Genomic DNA, 23,502 nt, shown 5'->3' with positions numbered 1-23,502 from the left:
AAACAAAACAAAAAACCAGGAGAGAATCCAGAGATTCTGGGTGACTTTAGAGAGCTCCTGGACACGAGTTAGTGAGATTCACTCCTGGGGTGTTCTGGGGTGGTGGTGGTTCTGCCGGTATTAGGTATTTGACTGTCCTGGACTCATTCTGAACTCATTCTGAGGTGGGACTCTGCTCTGTACAGGACCAGTTTCCGAGTCTGTTAAAATATACAGCTTAAATGCCTAATGACCCGAACTGGAATGCCCAACTTGGAAAGTGATTTTTTGTAAAAGACTTTGCAAGGAAACCGGTCTCTAGTTGGCCCTGTGCTGGGGGCCGTAGGGGGACATCGTGCAGCCTCTTCCCTGAGTGTTCCTTCCCTGAGCTGGGAGAAACAGCTAAGGGCCCGTGCTATGGTCTATCCCTCCAACTCTTCTGCAGGCCCTTTCCTCTGATTCCAGGGCAAGACAATGTTCATTTTGCTTTGTCTCATACTGAACAGAATACAAGATGATTAAGAGTTGCCAAAGGATTCGTGTTAAGTAGGGGCTCAAGAACTCGACTTTTCAGAACTTGGGGTGAAAGCAGGTGTCAGGGAGGCCAGCGCATTCATTCCAGGAGTGCTCTCAGCCTCCCCATCAGGGGCAGGTGCTGCTGTGTCTCACTGCCTAGAGTAGCAGTTTGCTCTCAGCTCTGGGGGGCAGCTCGAAATGCCCATTTGAAGCTCGGACCATTTGAAATGCCATCCTTAGGGCCAGGAGTGGAAAGGCCTGGCCACTGCTGTCTTTAGAAGTTCATCAGAGAAATCTAATGGACAGCCAAGATTAAGAACCACTGGCCCGAAGCCTCAACTTAACTATAACAGAACAACCACGAGATCATGTTAAGAAATTATTAAGAAATTATTCACTGTCCTTGGCAGGAGCGGCCCTTGTAAATATTCTGGGCCTCAGACAGCAGGCTGTGAAAATCCCAGGCTCTCTGGAGAGGAGAAAGAAGGGGCCCGGGGAAGCTCCCTCCCACCCCTGGGGGGACTCTGCACGCCGACCATCCTTGACCTTGGCTCTCGAGCCAGCTGGCCTCTGGAGCTCCCACTTGGTGGTCCTGATGGTGGCCTCGCTGTGCACCACCTGGGGGGCCCTCCCCGTCTGTAAGATCTCCAGGAGGGTGGACTTGCCCTGGCGCGGAGGACCCACGATGATCATCTTCATCAGCTTGCACTTCTCTGCTTTCCGCAGCTGAGCGCGCAGGTAAGACAACATTGCTTTGGGGCCTACGCAAAATCACAGAGCGGGGAAGGTAGATGCTGCTGACATGCGGGTGAGAACATGCTCACAGCTCTTGGGAAACAAAAATCCTGTCTTGAAGGAACACTTTCTATGTGTTCTAATGGGGGGAAGTGGAGAGGGCGATTGGGTCAGATGGAGGGGGGAAGTTGCGGTCATAATTACCCCAAAAGTGAAGTCCAAAAGTCAAGGGCCTAAAGACAATATCCTTCCTGCCCAGAGAATCATAGTTTTATTGTATGGTTAATTGCAATACAGTGGTACCCAGCCACGGGAGCCCAAGCTGCTTCTAGCCCAGGTCCTTAATGACCGGACTTGAGTCCTCTTTCCCCAGGGGAGGGGGGAGTGCCTCAGAAGCCCTACCTTCTTTTTTGATCTCTGTGGGCACGTTGCTGATGTTCAGGTCTTCAATGTCCAACTGCCAGAGATTGCTCAGCTGCCCCAGCTCAGGAGGGAGCTCTCGGAGGCCAGGATTGCTGAGGGCACACGTACACCATGGGAGGACACCGTGGGAGGACACACGCACACACACCCCCACACCCACACACGCAGCAACCTAGCAGCCTGGCAGCCTCTGGGTCCTGCACCCCAACCCCGACATCTCGGGCTTTGCTTTCGAGCATTCCGTTTAGACAATAACTCCAAAGCCTTTCTCGCTAGAAAGCCAGCTCTGTCTTCTGCAGATCCCTGTGGCTTAGAACTAGATTTCCTTCCCCAACGTCCTCAGCTCTTCTATTTATTACGATGCCATAAAGATTATCAGTGTCTCTTCTCAAAAAGGCAACGCAATGGAATTATTTGATATTTTCATTGTTTCGCACGCTGCACCCCCTCCGTGGCACCTGGTGGTAGGTTTTCAGTAAATGGAAGGATGACTGACTGAGCAGTTCTCACGGCCCCTGCCTTCCCCTCGCCCACCTCTTTGACTAAGCCCTGTTCTGCAAGTCCCCCTGCTGCCTCCTGGTACATAGATAGCTTCTTCCCCCTCCCCCCCGGCAGTGTCTGGGTCCTCAGATGGGTTACAGAGGACACTCTGCCTCCCTGCACTGGCTGGGTACTCACTTTCCCAGGTAGAGCTCCGATAAACTCTTCAGGAGGCAAACCGAGGGAGGGATGGCGTCCAGGTGATTGTCGTTCAGACAAAGGACTTCCAAAGACTCACTTAGGAAGGCCGGAAATTCCAGCACCCCCGCTGCGAAGAAATGGCAAAGCAGACTGGCTGGATGTTTGCAGATGATTCTGGACCATCCCAGCATGCAGGTCAGCCAGGTGGACCTGCGGGTGCAACCTCCAGAGGGCATTTTGGCAAGTCGCCCCGAATAAGGTGCTCATCTTCCTGACCGAGGGATTCTAATTCTAGGGGATGGTCCTACAGACATCCGTGCCCATGTGTGGCAAGGATGTGAGGGCAGGACACTCCATGGCACACTGTAACAGCCAAAACAGAAGACAGCCTACTGGGAGGTGGCTGATGAGTAACGAGAGAATATACAATTATTGCAAAGCATGGGGCAGGTCTACACGTGCGGGTATGAAGTGATACTCAAGAGCTATTGGTGAACTGAAAACGTGGGTGTGCGGACATGTGAGCAAACACACACCCCGTGCATTTATGTGTGTATGTTTCACGTACGTGTGCCGTAACGCACATAGATGCTCTGCGATGCTGTGTGCAGGCCACACATGCACACAGGCACATGGTGTTAGAGACATGCACACACACCACACGTGTGTGCATGTTACATGCTGTTCCAGGCACGTGAACACACAGGCGCACACGCACGGACATGTATGTTAAGACACAAACATAATGATTACTACAGACGCATCAAATTCCACCGTCGTCTCTGGGGAAGGGAATTACTAGGAGGCTGGATATTCATTCCACACCATTTGCCACTGCTCAAAAATTCTGTTTACTGGGGACCTGCCTTCTTCAATTAAAAGAAAGCCAATCTATTAACAAATAATACAATGGGCTCGGTTTTCAGGCTGCCTGAGATGCCACTCTCTGAAAAGCCAGCCAACTCTCTGGTATTTAAGCGACTTCGTTAATGAGGCTAATTATGAGATTCCCATTAAGATCATGTTGTATGTGTTCCTTCCTCGGGCACCGGAGTGTGGGAGCTGAGAGCGACTGGGGTTGGGAGCTTGGACTCGCGCACTGATGGGGATCAGAGGCTTAGGTTTCAGCAAAATCTCCAAAGTGCCTTATCCTCCCAGGTAAGGCAGGGAGTGGTGGGGGGGTGGGGGGGTGGGGCGGTGGGGTGGGAGGGGGCAGGACTCCATGCCTGCAAGGGTCCCTTTCAGCTCCAGCTCCCAGAACTCAAGATAAAAGACAGCCCCAAAGCCCTCTCCTCCGGCCGTCTGCCAGCCCAGCGAGATAGAGAAGCCAGGATTCTCTTGTTGGGCTGAAGCGACTTTCCTGCCCTTGATCACAACTTTCTCCCTTCGCTCTGGCTCTTCTCCACACGTGTCGCCCGCGGTATCGATGGTAATGGGGTAACCTAGGATCAGAGAATGTTCTGGGAGAGACGATAACGGAATCCCGAAATCGGAGCCCAGAAAACCAGCCCAGCCGGTCCCCTGGGAAGAGGACTCAGGGCAGTACCTCCTTCACTGTAATGAAGGTGCAATAGCCTTTTAAAGACGGCTTTGAACGTAAGGAAAATGCTCAAAAGGACTTTTTTTCCCCCCCCAGTGAAAAAGAATGATTCACTTTAGCCTGCCCCGGCACACACTGAAAGAACATGCACGGGAAGAAAGAAAGGCTCACTTTCTTCCCCGAGAACACATTCAGAACACCTGGCCTCTGTGCCTTCTGATTTTCAAGTCGTACCTCGGTGTTTATGAAGCCTAAGTAATGGGCGGACGGAATAAGGAACTACCACGGGGAACAGAAGCAGCACCTGTCACAGAGCTCCTGGCCCCGTGCAGAAGCGGGTCTGGGAGAGCACAGCGCCAGGTATTTATGAACTGTAATTATGCCTAGAGTTATTTATGACTCTGCTGGTCTGAATTTTACCGTAAAAACGGCTGTCCAAATTATTTTTGGACGAGGCCGCCGCACAAATAGGACTACTTGAATGTACATAAATCTCCTTGGAATTTTACTATCCATCTGCAAACAAGTTAGCTTTTATAGATAATTCCTTACCCGAGGATCAACAGCCCCCAGAGAATAACCTGCCCTCCCCCGCCCCCCCCCCCGAAAGAATTTTCAACCGGGTCTCCTTTTCATCCAGGGGTGGGCCTCAACATTCGGGATGAAATTAGCAAACTCAAGAGGCCTTTGTCATGTGCCAAAGCCACCATCCACCTCTGCCAGGGAAACTTCCAAGGGGTGTGGCCTCCTCACCTTGCGCCCCAGTCGGGCTCCTGCGGGCCACCAGCAAAACCATTTTCCAGAACATTAGTACATGCTCCTGTTGTGTTTTTTGTGGCATGCCTTTGGCCTTGTACTCTGATGGCTCCACAGGGAGTGTCTGGTCCCACTGAGTGTTGGGCCCTACCTCCTCATGCTCTTCTGCATTTCTAAACTGGAGACACATTTCTAATCCACTCAAATGGACGAGGCTCAACCCACAGCAATAGAAGCCTGACCGAGGTCTATCCCAGCTACACTTTTCAAGGGTATTATACCGTTTTGGCATCAATGAGAAGAAAGTGTTTGTCCTTCCTTCCAAGTGAAATCCCTATGTCTGGACTCAATTTCCAAAGTCCTAAGGCCCCGCATTTTAAAAAGGATGAGTTATGAAATTCCTCATTGTGCGGCCCCATTAGTGTGGTTCGGGGCCTTCTCATTTGTTTCTGGGCCATTTGGACTTCCTTTTCTGCAAACTGTTTATATCCTTTGCCCTCCCCTATTTCTTTTTCCAACCGAGTTATCCTTTTCAAAAAATTAATTTGTAAGCAGTCTTTGTGTATTAGGGAGTTAAGCCAATTTATGTCGCAATGATTTGCGTTGAAAATATTTCTTCTCAGTCTGTTTGCATTATGACTTGGTTTATGATGCCTTTTACTGAACAAAGCTTTTCAGTTTTTACAAAGCCCAAGGTTTTGGTCTTTTTCTAGTGACTTCTGGATTTCCCACCTAGTTTTTAAAGGACTTCTCCATCCACAAATTTTACCTATATTCTCTTAAATGTTTATAGTTTTCTTTTTCTTTAATGTTTAAAAATCTGAAATCCACATGGAAATTTTTGTAGTAGATGTAAGGTAGGGAATCCAGTGTTGTGATTTTCCCCTTCCAACTGGACAGGCAGGTATAACACAGTATTTATTAAAGCAACAGAACATGTTTCCCCCACTAAATTGAAATGCCACCTTGTCATATGCTAAATTCCTATTATTTACTTAGGTCTGTTTCACTGATGACATGTTACTTTTTTAATCACACCTAAACACACACACTCACACATGACTGATGCATACGTATGTGTGTATATACACACATACCAGTTCATTAAGAAGTGTAACAGGTGGACAGACTATTTAGGTCATCTCCTGCAAATGTGTCCTGGCCTCTGGCATTTCTCGTCCCCATCTTACACCATCTGTACTAGAAGAGCACTTGCCAACATAAACTGAGCCAAAGAAGAAAGTTATGTTACATTGAGAATGACCTAAATATTGGTTCCTGTTCTCCGGGACAGCATCCTGAGGGATATTTGTGGGAGCATAGCTGGCTTTAGAAATCTTTGCTTTCAGGTTAAAAAAGAGGGCTGGCTGAGGAGCTCAAGGGACAGGTCCACACCTTCCCCCCATACCTCCCGGAAAATGATGAATGAGAAGAATTTGTTTTCCTGGAATGCTGTCTGCTGAGCTGGCTTGGTTGTAGACCCAGTAAGAACACTCTAGGAACAGTTCTGTTTCTGATGAGTTTGGGGGAAAACAGAATCTCAGGCTGGCCAGGGCAGTGGGGCTGTGCTCCCATGTGGTCTTCATCAGACGCTATATAGTGTGGCCATGAAGACCTCACGGTGCTACCCTTCCCAACCTCGGGGCTGGGGTCCCTCAGTGCTGGGCTGAAACCTGGTTCTGTCGCCGAGCAGCCATGTGACCTGGGCAAGTCAGTCAGCCCCTGTGCTGTAGACTGAATTGTGCCCACCCCCCCTTATACGTCAAAGCCCTAGCCCCCAACGTGATGATATTTGGAGTTGGAGCCTTTGGGAGGTAATTAGGTTTAGATGAGGTCATGAAGGTAGGGTCCCCATGAGGGGGGATTAGTGCCCTTATAAGAAGAGATACCAGAGAGCTTGCTCTGTCTGTCTGTCTGTCTCTCTCTCTGAGAAAACAGCAAGAAGACCCTCACAAGGAGCCTGATCTCAGACTTCCAGCCTCCAGAACTGTGAGAGCATACATTTCTGTTGTCTCAGCCGCCCAGTCTGTGGTGCTTTGTTATGGGAGTCTGAGCTGACTGCAACCCCGTGGGAGCCTCAGCTTCCTCACCTGCAAAGTGGGGAACCCCCAAGCCATACCCCATGCCATAAGCCTTACAGAAAGGTGCTAACAGGTGTACCATCTCTAGGGCGGTGCTCACTCACGGCAGAACCATCCACACCATAGCTACCAGTCTCATTGGATGGCAAGTAGGAAAGAGGGTTTCGGGATACTTGCAGGCCACATCTGCCTGATGAGCAAGGGGCACAGTGCGCGCCCAGGTTTCTCGGGGAAAGCCCCATGCAAGGGCGTCCCCCGGTGGTGGAGCAGGGAACTGCCCGCCCGGCGGTCTCATCTGCCCCCAGGGACTCACACACCTGTCTCGGTCCCAGAACGCTGGCGCCCTCTGGTGGTGAAAAAGGAAATACGCTTTGTTTTCAGTCCGTCTTCATTTCTGCAGGGGCAAAAAAAAAAAAAAAATCAGATTTTGAGGAGAGCATGACAATTTTTGCTGTGACACTATAATGCCGAGCCATGCGGAGATAAGGGAGAACATTCCATCAGCAGGGTGTTGGGGCCCCCCGCAGCTACTAGGTAAGCACCCACACTGCTTAAGCTCAGCATGGCCAATGGTGATTTCGATTCTTGAGCTTTTCCATTTCAGGCAGGTGTGAGCATTTCTGTGCCTGGCAAGATGGCCCATTCCAGCGGCTGTTCCATATCACACACTCTCACTGGGGTGGGGGGATTCTCTTTCGGGGGTCAAGTCCTGCTAAGAAGTGGGCTTCGGCAAGTGAAAGAGGGAGGCTGGTCTCCAGGACCCCAGGGGCCAGCTGTGCTCATCCCCACATTTTCATCTTTTATTAGAAGTCTTTGGGAGTGATTTTTATTCAATGGATGTGCATTTGGTGAGTGGCTGGCCAAAACTTTGGAAAAGAATGACAGGTTAGGCGTGAGAAGATCCTCCAGGAGCCTTTAAAATTTAGAAATGGGAGGATGCTGTTATGGGTGAATTGTGCCCCCCACCTTCCAATTTATGTTTTGAAGTCCTTTTTTTTTTTTTTAAGATGTTTTTATTTATTTATTTGACAGAGAGAGAGAGAGAGAGCACACAAGCTGGGGGAGTGGGAGAGGGAGAAGCAGACTCCCTGCTGAGCAGGGAGCCAGATGTGGGGCTCAATCCCAGGATGCTGGGATTGTGACCTGAGCCCAAGGCAGACGCTTAACTAACTGAGCCACCCAGGCGCCCCTATGTTTTGAAGTCCTAACCCCCAGGACCTCCGAATGTGACTGTAATTGGAGGTAAGGTCTTTAAAGAGGTAAACAAGTTAAAATGAGGTCATATGAGTGGACTCTAATCCAATCTGACTGGTGTCCTTCTAAGAAGAGATTCAGACACAGGTATGCACAGAGGGAAGATCATGTGAGACACAGGGAAGAGGGGGTTCTATGCAAGCCCCGGGGAGAGGCCTCGGGAGAAACCTCAGACTTACCCCATCCGGAAGCGTGGGGGGGGGGTGGGGAATAGGCGTCTCTTGCGTAAGCCCCCCAGCCTGTGATGCTTTGTTACTGCAGCCCTAATAAACCAACAGAGCCACCAGCCCCAGGGGCTGCTGGACTGTGGTTACACACGCGTTTTAGAACTTGCCAGGGTAAAGAGCCCCCATGCTTACTTGCCAAATTGGTTTCTGGAAAGATCCAGGGTTTTGAGCTGTCTGCAGGTCCACTTCTCTTGAGGTGGCAGCGCCACGAGCTGGTTTCCCTGTAACCTTAGGAACATGAGGGCCTGGAGAGAAAGGGAGAGAGATGCAGAGACACCATCAAACACCACAGGGAGGACAGACTGAGGAGAAGGGTCAGCTCCCTGACAAAATGCAGCAAAATGATGATAACCGATTCACCTTCGCCAAGATTCCAATAGTGTCGGGCTCAACAGCCTCTTAGAACTCATGAAATTATACCCAACGCAGCCAACAGGACGGTCTGAACACAGTCCTTCCCTCCAGATCAATGGGAGGCAGTCATTCCAGAACGAAAGGAGTCCAAGTACGTCTCAGCGTTGGGCCTTCTGAAGAGCGACAATTACTCACGGGCCTGCCCGGGGAGCAGCGGCCAGTGCCGAGGGTCCTGGAGGCCAAGGTATCACACGGCGGCGGGGCGCCCCTGCCTCCCGTGACCTCCTCGGGGGATGCCCCGTGCAGGGGCAGGGTGGCGGGGACACGGAGGGGCACCCGCCCCAGCCAGGCCCCCTCTGCTGGCCCGGTGCCCCCTGCTGACCCCCTGGCCATCGGCCCTCTGTCCGCCCACCAGAAACTGCGGGGGACAAGCTCCGCCCTTGGACTTGTAACATGTTTTACTTTAGTGGGAGTACAGGCGGAATGTTGTAACCTTTCTCGAAGCCTTCACTAGGGACAGGGACTCTCCTGTCCTCGGTGGGCAAGGCTCAGGAGTGCAAACGGGCTGCCCCGCTTTATACTCCCTACTCCATGCCCTCGCCTCCTCCCTTGTCAAAGGGGGTCCAGGCCGCCCCCAGCATCACAACCAGCATGGCACCGAATGCCTCGTAGGGCCGTGCGTGCGCCAAGCCCCAGGACCCCAGGGTTGTGCAGGGCCTCCCAGGACCCCCATCTGGAGGGGGAGACTGTGAGCAAACATGAATTCCCACAGGGCTGAGTGGTAAGGTCCTGGACAAAGTTCTTTCCCTCCTGATCTGCTGCTTCTGGCCTTGGTGGGAACCAGAGAACCCAGTCGGCATGCTGCTGGGGAGAAATGAGGATACCGACTCAGATCAGGGGACTAAGCTAATAAGCCAGGGGTGCCCCTGAGGGGAGCAGTGACCTACGCCCTCACGGACCAGGGCCCCCATCAAAGTGTGCAGGCCCCGGGGCCTGAGACTTGGTGGCCCTCCTCCCTGAGAACACACAGATAGAAGGTACCTTCCTGGCCCTTTAGGGGTCCCTGAACATGAGGGGAAGCTGTACTCCTCCCGGCACGAGACCCTGTGGGGGCCCAGGTGGCTGGCCCGGCAGGACTGGGGGGCGAGGCCTGTGCACTCTGCCCGGGGCTGCCCTGGTGCCTTCAGCCAACACTGGTCAGGCCCCGGGTGCCAACGGATGCATATGAGCTCTGCTCTGCCTTACGGGGCTCCCATTCGAGTGGGGAAAACAGAGACAGGTGGGCAAACCACCTAAGATAAGAAAGCAGCCCCAGGTGGGTGGGTTGGGGCAGGGGGACATGGCGCTCTGGCAAAAGGTACTTTCTTGAGTTCACATCCAAAGAAGCTTCTGACCCCCAGGAATTCCAGTTCTGCCACCTCTGGGGAGGGAGACGGGCAGGAAGGCCCACCCTGCAGTGCTCCCTCAGCTTTGCACACTGGTAGGCCTTGGCCGGGGGTGGGGGGGGCAGGGGCCTGGAAGGACAGAGGCCAGAGAAGGCCAGACAGAGGGCTGCTGGGCTGTGCTTTCATGTTGCTCACTTCCTCCCAATCTTTGCTCATAAATACGCACATTTTTGACAATTGAACCTTTTTTTTTTTTTTCATCTCAGAAGCTCAGGAGAAGCCTACAGATTGTATTGCAATGTGGACTGATTCCCTCACAGAAGCCAAAAATGAGAAAGAGAGGGCGATCAGACTTACATCAAGCTGGAAAAGCCCCAGGGGAACTTCCTTGAGAGCATTTTCTGAGAAATCCACATCCCTCAGGTGGTTTTTCCAAAAGACAGCCATCTTGTCTGGTAGAGATTCCAGGGCATTTTTGGATGCTTTACAACATTTCTAGGAGTTTGACGAGAAAGAGAAGGAGATATTGATTAGCTTCTTAAGTGCATTAAGCTTATGAGAAAGACCATTTCCAAATCTGATGTGGAAAATCAGAACGCGACAATAAGGCTCTGTTATAAATACAACTTGGCTAAGAGGCTATAAACTGTCATTGTCCCGTGTTGCTGTCCTTGCTCCAAGGAAGGGACGGGAATGGTTTCCTGAGGGACACAAAGGTGGCTCATGCTCCTATCCCTTCATTCCAGAATATCTGGCCCATTGTCCTTGGAAATAACAGCATCATGCCGGACCAAGCTCTAGAGACGAGCCGGTTTCCCACACACATATGTTTAAACCAGAATGCGAACGCTAGCGATGGAGAATTTCTTGGTTTGAAACCAACAGCAATAAAACATAAACATTCTTTATGCTAGTCCATCTGTTTTAACAAGCAAACTTCCCCAGAAATAAAAACACCATTTAATCGGCCGTGCGGTGGACGCGGATTATTTCTTCTTCTTTTCTTTGTTCTTATTTCACAGCTAGTTGAAAGGAACCGTGTCCCCCTTTTGGGCAGAACTCCCCCATGCCAGATGAGGAAGCTGTAACTGTGGAAAGTTCTATGGGTGTTATGGCACGAATCTCAAGCCCGGAGCCGGGGCGGGGCAGTTGCGGAGGGGGCTGGCTTTCAGGTGAGTCACCTGAGACACTCAGTGGCCGGATGCTGAGTGACACCGCTCGGTGGTAAGAGGAGAACAGAAATGCTGCTACCCAGCCTGGTCACCAAGGGGAGGAAGTGAGACAGAGCCCTGAGCGGTGTTCTGGTTCACGTCAGATGCCGGGTTGACGGGCCTTTCATGATTTCCGGGAAAATACTCACCAAAGGGCAGGCCCAGGCATCTGGAAACACCTTCAGGTTATTTCTGGAGACATTCAGAGAATTGAGTGACTTGAAGCAATGAAGGAAAAGTGCAGGGAGTTCTGTCAGTTTGTTGTCAGAAATATCGAGTTCCTGTAGCTTCCGCAAACCAATCCAGTTAGTGGCTAGGGAAAAAGAAAATATTAAATTGGTGAAAAGACTGCTGTCAAGAACAAAATGACAAATTAGGTCAGGGTGTCGATGATACAACATACCCCCTTCTTCTTCAAACAATTTTTCTAAGTAATTTTTGGAAGCTGTCAGTTTTTGAAGTTTTGAGAGGTGCAGGAATCCCGGTGGGAGGTGGGGCAGTTTATTGCTGGAAATGTCAATCTCGAGGAGCCTGCGGTTGAGGAGGGAGGCAGTCAAGGCATCAGAAGAAAGAGGAAAAGCATCTCTGTTACATGTTTCTCTGTGGGCGTAATACTCTTTTCCCCTCACGCAATGCTGAAGAGCGTGCGTTGAAAACGTTGCGGTAGGACTTCTATTCATCGCATTAACTATTACCATGTCCGTGTAGACGAAGAAAATCACACGTCTCTTTGGTGGGCCCAGGTCTCACTGACCAATAGGGATGTAAACCTTTCTCAATGTATGATAGCAAAGTCAGCTGGTGTCCCAGAAACTGCTGGAAGGCCCTAGGGCCGTGCTTCGAGCCATCTGGACCCCCGAGTCTGGCCCTGGCTAAGGACCCCCACTCAGAAGACACTTGTTCTTGAAATGTTTGTGTGGCACCTTCTTCCCCGTGGCTTACTTCTGCCCCTATGCGCTGTGGGACATTCCCTCTTACTTCACTCTAGGTGAAGCCTTAGCTTTTGAGATCGGCTTATAGATCCTTATAGAGTGAGGATCACTGCACATCAGTGGAGTGAGGCCCCGCCCTTCCCAGGCAGCCTCAGGGGGACGGCTCAGGCCTCTTCCCAAGGCCCCCTGAAAAGGGAGACCAGGAGCTGCCCACGCCATCCACCTGCTGCTGGAGTGCTTTAGGGGCAACTCTTTCTCCGAGGCCCTTCCCACTTTCCCTGGGAGGTCAAATAAAAACGGGTGCCCCTGGGCCTGACTGTTTCCCCCCAGCCAGGAAGCGTTCAGCCTTCTCAGATTTCTGTCTGCAGGACCAACACCACACATCTCGGGCGAGCAGACTGCATGGCCACCATGCGCAGTGTAAGGTGGGCCAGACAAACCGCTCCCCCCCCAGACTTCTCTGCGTTCCCCTTGGAAGGAGGGGGGCACCGTACTCCTCAGAACTGTGTAAGGACAGGCAGAATTTCTCTCCTTTTACGGAGAATTGGTTTTCAAAACCACAAACTCCAATCAAGGAGTACGTAGCAGGAGGAGGACTGAGGGGGGGGCGGCCGGGGGGGGCGGGCGCTGAGTACAGAGGTCCCCATGCACACCCCAAGGGGCCTGCGTGGGGCGGGTGCCCACCTGGAGCAGATGATTTCGTCTGATGACTGCACACCAGGCAGCTCCCCCAGGTGGTTCTTGGAGAGGTTCAGCTTCCGGAGATTGATGAGTCCCCAGGGGATGACGGAGGGGAGGGAAGCCAGGCAGTTGGCAGAAAGGTCCAGCTCTGTGATCTGGCAGGAGATGTCTATGAGCCAGTCCAGATCCACCCAGGGCAACTTGAGGTGGGACCATTTCACACGAAGAGCCTGGGTTTGGAGAAAGGGGAAAAGCACCCTCGGGGAGCCCGGGGTGCCAATGTCAGCTTGGAATAGAGCAATGATTTATGTGACTGTGAGTCTGTCTGTCCATCTCAGCTGGAGTCCCAGGGCGTCAGGACCTTGGCCAGCTGTGGCTGGCACTGCGTCTGTATCTCACGGGTGATCTCTGCAAGACCCCACCCCCCTCTGCAGCCTCTAGGGGGAGCCCGCGGGAGTGTGGGGCTGAGTGTTGCCTCTTCCAGGGCTGGAATCAGCAGGAATGGCACCTGCTCTGTATGGAGGAGGCCAGCCACGCTTGGAGGGGCCTCCCCAGACTGGAGAAGGAGGCTGAAGACCAAACCTGGGTCTCTCCCCCGCAACACAGCGGGCCCCACACTGGGTGCTTTGTGGACGGGCTGCTTCCGGAGTGAGAAAGACCGAATATACAGACAATGGCCAGGCCGCATATAAAAAAACAGAACTTTGACACATCACCTGTCAACCTGCCTGGGAAACTAACCCCCTTCTCTACAATAACCAGCGTGGGGAGCCAGCCTGCTCTAAGCCAGACTTGTAGGGAACCACATTGCCATGCTACCATCAATCCAGTCACTTCTGTAACAAACAGCCCCAAATGGCCAGGACTTGATTAATCATGGACAGCCTCCCCAGACTTTGTCCCCACATCCCACTTAAATCAACCAGAGAGGGGCGCCTGGGTGGCTCAGTCGTTAAGCGTCTGCCTTCAGCTCAGGTCATGATCCCAGGGTCCTGGGATCGAGCCCCGCATCGGGCTCCCTGCTCAGCAGGAAGCTTGCTTCCCCCTATCCCACTCCCCCTGCTTGTGTTCCCTCTCTCGCTATCTCTCTCTGTCAAATAAATAAAATCTTAAAAAAAAAAAAAAATCAACCAGAGAAAGCCAAAGTGCTCCCCCAACCAATCACGCAGGACAGCCCCCATCTCGTGAGCTGCCTCCAGCTTCCCCATCGATAGCCTCCAGTGGGGGCACCCCTGAGGCTTTCCCTTTCTCCCACGAGAAAGCTTTCCCACTTCTCTGCCAAAACACAAGTGAAGGTAGCTGACTCCCTTGCGACAGCAAATTCAGAATAAATCGTCTTTGCTTTTCTCATTTGGCTGGCCTTTGTTTATTTCCACAAGAGGGAGTCAGAAGGGCCAACCGCTTGCTGGGGTGTGGTGGTTAAATACACATGAGCAAGGTTTTTCTCTTTTTTTCTGGATTATCAAAGGATTTGGGGCTTGATTCAGTTTCCGGGGGGAGGAAACCAGCTTTTTGGCTTGTTTTTCCAAAGCAACTGTAAATCCATACGAGGAGATTAGAGAAACAAAAAATCAGTGCTTGGCAAACAGGAAAATGTAACAACCAAGCCAATGGCGGGAAAGACCAGTAACGTGGGGTAAGTTTGCTTTCAAAATTGGCAGAACCAGACACACTTCCTTATGTGGCCATTAGATGGCGATGTGTGTCTGGTCTTTATCTCCTTAGCGAGGCTGCCAGGATTGGGAAGGGTGGGTCTGTGACACCCTCTCAAAGCTCTGATCTTTGACCCAGGGGATGAAAGACTCTGTCTTGTCTCTCCATTCACCTGGATGAAGAGGGACAGGTGATGGTCTGCTGGATTTGGGATCAAGAGAATGGAGTTTTAACTTCAGCTGATTTTTTTTTAAAAAGCCAAGTAAGTCACTCTATTGCTGTTTCTCTTGTCATTACTGTTTCCCCCACACTTTTTTATTTTGAAAAATTTCAGACCTGCAGAAGAGCTGAACCTGGATAGTGAATACGCATGAAATGCCCTTCACCTAGATTCCATTGTTAATCCGACGCCACATTTGCTTTCTCTCCTTTCCTTCCACACATACTTTTCATTTTTTTAAAAAGATTTATTTATTTATTTTAGAGGGAGAGGGGGAGAGAGAGAGAGAGAGTCCCAAGCAGACTCCACTCTGAGCACAGAGCCCAACGTGGGGCTCGATCCCACGACCCATGAGATCATGACCTGAGCCGAAACCAAGAGTCGGATGCTTAACCGGCTGCACCACCCGGGTGCCCCACATTTTTCAGTTTTTGCTGAATCATTTCCAAGTAAATTATAGCCATCATGGCACTTCACTCCTAAATACTTCAGCATGTATCTCTACAGAACAAGAATATTTTCCTGTGACCACTATATATGGATCATTTTCAAGAAATGAAATCAATACAGTATTATCAAATCCACGGTCCACGTTCACATAGTCTCAGTTATCCCAGAAGTGTCTTTTATAACTATTTTGTGTCCTGATCCGGGATCCCATCAAGAATCACACATTGCATTTCGCTGTCATGTCCCTCTGCTTTTCTTTAATCTAGAAGAGTCCTCATGGCTTCTTAGGTCTTTTTCCACATTGGCATAGCAATTTTTCAAGTCCGCTGTCTCATAGAGTACCCCATAATCTGAATTTACTCAGTTCTTTCCCCTCGTGTTCAGATTCAAGGTAAACATTTTTGGCAAACATCTCAGACAATGAGGAGTCCTCTCAACTGAACATCAGCAGAGGGCATCTGCTGTCAGGTAATTCCACTACTGATAAGGCCAAGTCTGCTCTCTTGTTGAAGGTAGTGTCCGTCGGACCCGTCCTTTTGTAAAGGTGCATTTTACTCTTTGTGATTCATAAGCAATCTGTGGCGTGATATTCTGAGACTGGTGAATATCTTGCGTTCCTACATGATTTCACCCAGTGGTTTCAGCGGCCATTGTTGATCCTAGCCTGGCTCAGTTAGTACGCTGATGGTTACAAAGCAGTGATTTTTGTAAAACTACCATTCCTCCTACATTTGTTACTTGGCATTCTTCTGTACAGAAGGGGGTCTCCCTGCCCCATTTAAGTATCCCTATGGACTCATGGATTCTCTCTTTATTCAAAGTGTTATAATTATTATTATCATTATCTCTTTTGCCGCTCAGGTCATCCCCAATTTGGCCAGTGGGAGTCCCATCAAGGGGGCTCCTGTGTTCCTTTGACATATCCCTACCTGTTTGGCATACTTCCTTACTTCCTGGCAAAACAGGATGCTCCCGTCTCCTCTGGTGCTTTCCAAACCCCAGCCCTGCAATCAGCCCTGATTCCCTTTAGCAGAAAATGGTATTTAGAAACTAGAATCTGGGTGTTAGGCGTACCCACTGCTATTGGGGTGTCACCGCTTCTCAGCCCATTGATCCGACACAGCTCTGTATTTCACAGGAGGGCATCCTGATGCCTGCAGTTCAAATCTAGCCACATGGGCCTCTCCCTAATCTTTCTAGAATTTGTAATTGCATCACCCTTCATCTGGTTATTCTTGGGTTTCATCTGTTAAATAAGCAGTTGGGGCCAGATGATGTCTAAGTTACTTCTGGACCCAGGATTCTCCCTGGCTTGGGTGCTGAGAAGGACAGAGTGCTCCTGTGGGGAGCCTTGGGATCAGCATAAGAGCTGGCCCAGGAGTGGGCTGAGAGCAAGGTCACCGTTCCAGGCTTTGCAATGCCAAGTCAAAGAAGGTACTCCGAGGGCCTGGAGGCCTCCTCTTCCTGGATTCTTGGAGACACACACTGGTCCCGGGCCCAGGACCAGACAGCTGGACACAAAGCCAAGAGGCCCAGATTGCAGTCTGACTCTCCACTCACCCTGTGTGGCCATTTCTGGTCATCCATCACCAAGTGGATTTGTCTTGGACTGACAACGGCAGCCAAATGGAAGCTGAAAAAGGGGTGGTTTTGGTTTTGATTTTTAACAACAAATCTTAGGTGTCTATTGACAGTCCTATAACTCAAACGACAGGACCATCAAAAATAACTAAAAAACCAGAAATGATTCTGACTGTGCTTGTGACACGAACGAATGATGGTACAAAAGGATCAGGGAGACGTTCTGTCCTGACAATTCAGTCTCCCTCCTGCATCTCTTTCACGTTCTGTGAGCCCAGAGCTGCAGCCTATAATCAATCCCATAAGGGGCAGGGGCTCGACCTCAGGAGCCCCAAGCCCCGCCATGTCCGCCTGACTAACTCCATGGGGGCCTCGGGCGAGTTTTGGTAGACGTGGATACCTTCTCGGGCTGTCTGGCTCAACTCCCCTTAGATGAACCTGCCTGCTGATTTTGTACTGCACTAACCCAGACCCCAGGGTCATCTCTCATGCCCCAGCAGGCAGTGCGGCCGTCCAGAACCCGGCCCGTGTGCACCTCAAGCGCAGAGCCTTGACGGACGGTCTCGGCTGGTCAGCAGTGCGTCCCGCATGCAGCAGACACTAAATAAATGCTTGCGCCCTGACGAGAATCAAACCACTGAGAGCTGCAATCCATCCAGTCACACCTCCAACCGGATCGATCATCCTAAAATGTCAAGGTCTGCTCAAAACCGTTCAGCCTTCCCCCCAGCCCCAGGCTGCCCGCAGCAGAGCATCCCAGCTCCTTCCCTGGGGAGCCCACAGCGCCAGTCTCCCCAGCCGCTTTCCAGCTTTAGGCCTCACTGTCTCCTCCCTGCGCTCTGCATTCCCGTTGTTGTAGGTAGAAGCACCTGGGGGATGGGCATGCTCCTAAGAGCAGAGGCTGCAAGGCCAAGGAAGAAACATGCCAACCAAACACAGAAACTGCCTGTTCACGAATGAACCACAGGGCTCAGAAAGTGGACCCAACGCTGAGATTCTTAGGTAGGCTGTGGGGAGCCAGGGAGTGTGGCCTCGTTGTCAGTAAGTGACTGGCCCATCTGCCGAGGGGCTGCTAGGGAGCCCCAGGGCTGCCAATACTCCCCCTGGAACGCGCGTTGCTTGGTAATGCTTGGACACTGCGGAAAGCACAAGGTGGGTGGGCCTGGGAGCTAAGAGAGCTTTTGTAAAAGCGTATTCCTAAAAACTGGCCTCGTTTTGACGGGGGGTGTCATGAGGTCACTGGAGGATCCGAGATTCTGCAGGTCTGGCTGGCCTCTGCCTTCACACCGTGCTCTGTCACCACATTGGCTCGCACCCTGCCCCGGGTTCTCTGCCCTGGAATTCACAGCCCTCCTGCCTCCCGTCTAAACCCTACTAAGCCTGCAAGCTTTGTGGCCAGAACTGTCTTCCTCATCACCCACGAGGGTCTGTGTTACCACTAGACACGCCAGATGCTGCCAGTTCCTAAAATTGAGAGTTCTTTCTAGGTCTTACCCCCACCAGAGTTTCTACAGGGTGGAAATCTGCTAGACTCACAACGCCCCAGGAGAACGAGTCAAAAGCAGAAGTCTGAAAACAGGACAACACACTCAAGAGTGTAGATATCCTTGTGAAAAGACTTCTGGGCTTGGCGGTTGGGGAAAAACAAAAAACATGTGAGATTTCTACCTGGGCTTGGGTTGGTTTGAAAAGTTTCATTAACAAAAGTGATTTTCCTTTCGGCGCCCAAACATGACAGGGTGCCCGAGTGTTTATAGAGCGGCAGGAGGGAAGTTAACACGCACACAGTTAAGCAGATGACAGGACCCTTGACGTGGAAACCAAGCCGGGTGAGCCCTGAAGCCCTTGTTAACTTATTTATGTTTGGCCCAGGGAAGGATCACAATAAACAAGGTTCGGAGAGAGAGAAGCCAGCGATCGCCTAATGAAACCCATGCACCCTGAACTGCAAAATCAGAGACAGCTGGATGCGGAGGACCCCCCCCCAATTCACCAGTGCCGTGGCTAAGGCACCCCCACTCCCGAGCAAACAGACGGAAACACACTCATGTTTGTCCTCGAGCACGAGCCCTTTAACTTTCGGGCAAAAGAGAAGGAAGTACTGCTTTTCCAGAAGGCACAGGGGGATGACCTAGAAACTTCGTTCCCAAGGCAGTGGTAGTGATTAGGACCGAATCAAGAAGGCCTAGATGTATTTAAGGGCATGCCTCAGCGCAGAGAGTGATGTTTGGGGTGCTTCCGTGTACGAAAGACCTCCCTGTCCTGTGGTGGGGGCTGTGGTCCGGAGGGCAATTACCTGCCTTTACACAAACCTTCTTGAAGCCACTGGACATAAAATATCACACTGAAAGAGCCGGTAGGCCACAATGACATCACCTAGGCTTGCTTTTATGTCAGCGCAACCCTCATCGGTGGAAGAAAGATAACTGGTAAGCGAAGGGCTGTGGTCTACAATGCTTTCAGCCTGGCTTTCAACCTTGAGAGTTGTGGGCTGGTAGGGGGCTGTGTGCCTCTTCCACTGGCTAGGTGGAGAAGAGCCTCACCAGAGTGGGGGTTCAATATCACCTCCTCCTGGTCTCTACGGAGCCCTCAGAGCAGAATTCATACCTGTTCTCCCTGTGTTGCCAGTTCATTGTTCCTATCAGTTGGTCCGTGTTTGACCTGTGACCTACGGCTAACTGTGTAAGAATCTTCCCTCCTCGGGGCTGTCAATCCCTTGAGGGGACTGACTAGAGCTCCATGACATTAGGGCATGACAAGAAAAGACAGCTTATATAATCAGTCTATTCCACCAAGACACACATGTTCAAAGGGCACGGGAGAGACAGAGAATCTTCTAAAATGTATTCGTGAATTCTTGGCCAACATAAAACCCAAGTCTTTCTTTTGGGGGTTAAGCAAAAATTCCTGGGATGATGGCGGGGGGTGCCTTCTCCTTGTTGGGCCAGCCAGAAAGCCAAGAGCCACCTTCTGATACATGAAGGAGCGGGCAGAGCCCCCAGATGGCTGGAGACACGGCGGAACCCTCGGGTCTAAACTAAACAGAACGAACTCGGCAAAAAGCCCGAAGAACAAGTCAAAAGAAACCCTACAAACGAAGATGCCTGCAAATGTTCTCGGGGAACCCAGACTGTCCAAGGAGGCCAGGGAGGACAGGGATTTGGCTGGACAAAGGATCAGCACATTGGAGACAGCGGCTCTGTCCCAGCCTCCTCATGCACGTGAGGACTACGACGCACAAGACACGACTGATGGCACCTGCCACCATGCCTGCCTCCTTGCCCCCTAGGAGAAACCCTCTAGGTGAGACTTCCAAACACCTGCTGCTCAAGTCCCTGCACTCTGGCAGGGGAAGGCTCTCAAGAAGAGATGGGACATTCAGCATGTAAGGATGAGCAGGAGATTGGATGTCCGTCCGTGCATGGGAGGTGGCCATGACCGATGGACCTGGCCAAGGGCAATGAGGCAGCGGCCACAAGGATGATGTTATGGGCTGAACTGTGTTCCCCACAAAAGATATGTGGAAGCCCTAAGCCCCAGTACCTCCGAATGTGCCCTCATTGGAAAGAGGGTCTTCAGAGAGATAATTAAGTTAAAATGAGGTCATTAAGGTAGATCCTCATGTAATATGACTGGTGTCCTTATGAAGAGGGGAAATTTGGTCACAAAGGCAGGTACATGCAGAGACAGGATGTGTGAAGACGCATAGGGACAAGATGGGATGTGGCTGGAGTGATGGGTCTACAAGCCAAGAACACCAAGGACTGCCAGCCACCACCAGAAGCTAGGGAGAGGCAAGGAAGGACCCTTTCCTAGAGCTCAGAGGGAACAGAACCCTGCTGTTGGCACCTTGATGTCAGACTTCTAGCCTCCAGAACTTGAGACAGTAAATCTCTGTTATTTTAAGCCAACCAATTTTTGGTACTTTGTTACGGTAGCATTGATACAGATGGGAACAAGTCAAATGAAGATGAGAGAAGTCAGGACCCGAGAATCTGGAACATTCCATGGACAGAGGCCCACACATTAAAAAAGGAAAAGAAAGAAACAGAGATTCTTAAAGGCCAAAAGGATGCCTGAGACAAGTAGATTAGAAATATAGTGAACAGGTAAGGAAAAGGACAGTAAGATTGGTCACTAAATTAGCCAAAAAGCCTGTGAAGTCTCCATAGTGTAAAGGAGAGTTTCAAAAACGACCTGAGAATAATTACAGGGAGTAAAGGAAGGGAGAGATAAAGAGAAAGGGGAGGTCAGCCTTCCTCTCAGACTCAGAAAAAAGATTAATTCAATGACTTAGTTAATGAAATGACTGAATGAGAAAAAAATGTAATCAGCACTGAAAAAGCATGTCTGCTCAAAATATTTTAAGTATCAGGATTGGTAGTGGTTAGCTGCCAATATGATTTAAGGCGAATAAACAAAAGGAAATATTACCATAGAAACCACATCAATGGGAAACATAAGTACAAAAATAACTTACAAGCAAACCTAGGATGGCACTTTAAACAGTCTGTTGCCTCCAAGGGCACACTCAAGGTCAGACTGTAGGGAAACCCTCTGGAAATTGAACTGTGATCACATGATGACACTGTGTCCATGACGCTTTGCAATGCATGCCCAGACTTCCGTGCCTACCTTTTCAGCTGACCCTCACAGTAACCCTGTGAGGTCTCGCACATAAAGAACCTCAGAGTTCTTGCTCAAAGGTAACAGAACCAAGATGGCGATTCAGGTGCCCGGCGCTCTGGTCCCTTCCTACTCGACCACCATGTTCCTTTCCTGTGGCCGTGGAAAAGTTGACAATTTCAAAGGCATTCGGAGAAATAACCAAGGCTCCTTGATAGTAATAAAGATGCTCAATCATAACCCCAAAATACGACCATGCTAAATCTTTATGTTCCAAACCTGGGCAAAATAGGTAAAAGAAAAACTAAGGTGTATTCAAGAAAAATGCCAGCATACAATGATAGATCAAATTTGGAATGAATCAAGGAATTATAGAGCTACGTACTGCCATAAAAATGGGGGATCACCAATAGGAGGGGGCAGGAGAATGAATTCTGTGTTCAAATAGATATGAACTTGCACATCCGATTAAATTCTGAGTATGAAGGAAAAGTAAAGCAGAAAAGGGAACAGGGAAAAAGAGTGCAGGGAGAGGCAAACATCTGCTCTATCTTACCTGAGGACAAAGGCAAAATAGAGGCAGAACCAATGAGAGAAGCAGAATTAGAAGGTGGCCAATCCTTTGAACATGAAAACATGACCTTTTAAGTCATGCTTGTGTAGGAGAGGAAAACCAAGTCACAACAGAATATATTTTTAGAACAACAAAAGTATTACAAGTAATGGAAAAGACAATGCACAACTCTGATCGCAGTTGCAAATAGAAAAAGTGAAACATAATAAAGCAACTCCACCCTACTTAGAGTAGAAAGCTAAAAAAAAAACAAAACAAAACAGGAAAATTAAAACAATTAGACTAAGCATAGAGAAACCAGAGTAAAGTCAAAACAAGGAAGTCGATAAAGTCAATTCAAGGGTCTTTGAAAAAAATAATAAAGTCAATAACCAATTGACTAAATTAAAAAAAGATTTAACTATAACTTTAATAATCTAAGAATGAAAATGACAATCTGATGACCAATGTAAAAACAATGTTTAAGTTATGGGAGGTGTTGTCCTTGGCCACAGCTAAAAACAAACCAAATAACGATGTTGAAATGCAAGATTTACTTACAAAATAAAAATTCTGGAAGTGACATAAAAAGAGAAAAACAGAATAATGTATATAAGACAAATAAGTAAAATAACTAGAGACTCACTCCCCAAAGGCTCCTAATTCAATATAATTATTTTTTAGTATTTTATCCCAAAGTTTTTCTTTATTTTTATTTTTTAATTAATTTTTTTTTAATTCCAGTGGAGCTAACATACAGTGTTATAGTAGTTTCAGGTGTACAAGATAGTGATTCAGGATTTCCATATATCACCTGGTGCTCATCACAAGTACCCTCCTTAATCCCCATCACTATTTCCCTCATTCCCCCACCCACCTTCCCTCTGGTAACCATCAGTTTGGTCTCTATAGTTAAGAATATCTGAATGCCAAAAAGTGTTTAGTAAAATTTGGCATTTTTTCTTCACTAAAATATTTTAAAAGTAGATAGAGGATTTTTCCTTAAAAAAATCATTATGCTTCCCCCCACCATAGTATTTCAGTCATTCCTTTTAAAAATAGGAAGCTTACAAGAAATATTCCACCACTAGTTCCAAGTTAATTTTGCCAACATCTATTTGAGAAAGAGGAAAAAAAAAAGCAGGAAATAAAATGTCTGCAGTTAACTAAACTACTTAGCTTACTGTTGAGAGAAACTTCAGTTTCCTCAACTTTTAAATAAAGACAAAAATTTTTACCTTATAGGACTATATAGGTGATTAAAGTAGTTGACAAAGTTCTCTGCCAGCTATGAAATCTTACGTAAATGGGAGATTTACTGCATATATAAAGTTTCAACCATCCATCCATCCATTCATCCACCCATCCATCCATGAATGCATCCATCCATGCCACATCTAATCATCCTGTTCCAGCCCTACACTGGGCGGGGGGGGGGGGGGGGGGAGGGGTCAAACACAGGGTAAGCAAACTTGGCTAAATCCCCTGCTTTTGAGAAGCTTCCTTTCAAATGGGGGAGTTGACATTAGATGAGAATATCACCCAGACAACCTCAAACTTTGTTAAGTGTATAAATAAAATGGACAGGAAGCTCTGGGAGATATAAGGGGGATCTGACCAGGTGTGTGGGTCAAAGAAGACTTCCTGAGGATGTTGTGTGGGGT

The 23,502-nt window shown here is 49.5% G+C and overlaps 1 protein-coding gene across 6 annotated transcripts in view; it reads right to left on the bottom strand.

Annotated features, from left to right (window-relative positions):
• LRRK1 (leucine rich repeat kinase 1) overlaps positions 1 to 23,502 on the bottom strand; it is a 119,333-nt gene that overhangs the window by 35,179 nt on the left and 60,652 nt on the right. For all 6 annotated transcript variants that reach the window (XM_036092889.2, XM_036092891.2, XM_036092893.2 and 3 more), the window contains 9 exons: positions 12,759 to 12,985; positions 11,546 to 11,673; positions 11,292 to 11,455; positions 10,289 to 10,426; positions 8,325 to 8,437; positions 7,029 to 7,105; positions 2,332 to 2,461; positions 1,633 to 1,745; positions 1,042 to 1,256 (listed from right to left, as the gene is read on the bottom strand). In XM_036092889.2, coding sequence (XP_035948782.1) covers positions 1,042 to 1,256; positions 1,633 to 1,745; positions 2,332 to 2,461; positions 7,029 to 7,105; positions 8,325 to 8,437; positions 10,289 to 10,426; positions 11,292 to 11,455; positions 11,546 to 11,673; positions 12,759 to 12,985 — 1,305 coding nt within the window. The remainder of the gene's footprint in view (positions 1 to 1,041; positions 1,257 to 1,632; positions 1,746 to 2,331; positions 2,462 to 7,028; positions 7,106 to 8,324; positions 8,438 to 10,288; positions 10,427 to 11,291; positions 11,456 to 11,545; positions 11,674 to 12,758; positions 12,986 to 23,502) is intronic.

This window comes from Halichoerus grypus, chromosome 8 (assembly GCF_964656455.1).
Source record: "Halichoerus grypus chromosome 8, mHalGry1.hap1.1, whole genome shotgun sequence".
NCBI classification, from domain to species: Eukaryota; Metazoa; Chordata; class Mammalia; order Carnivora; family Phocidae; genus Halichoerus; species Halichoerus grypus.
Note: the sequence above shows the minus strand (reverse complement) of the source record. Positions and strands in the feature narration are given on the sequence as shown.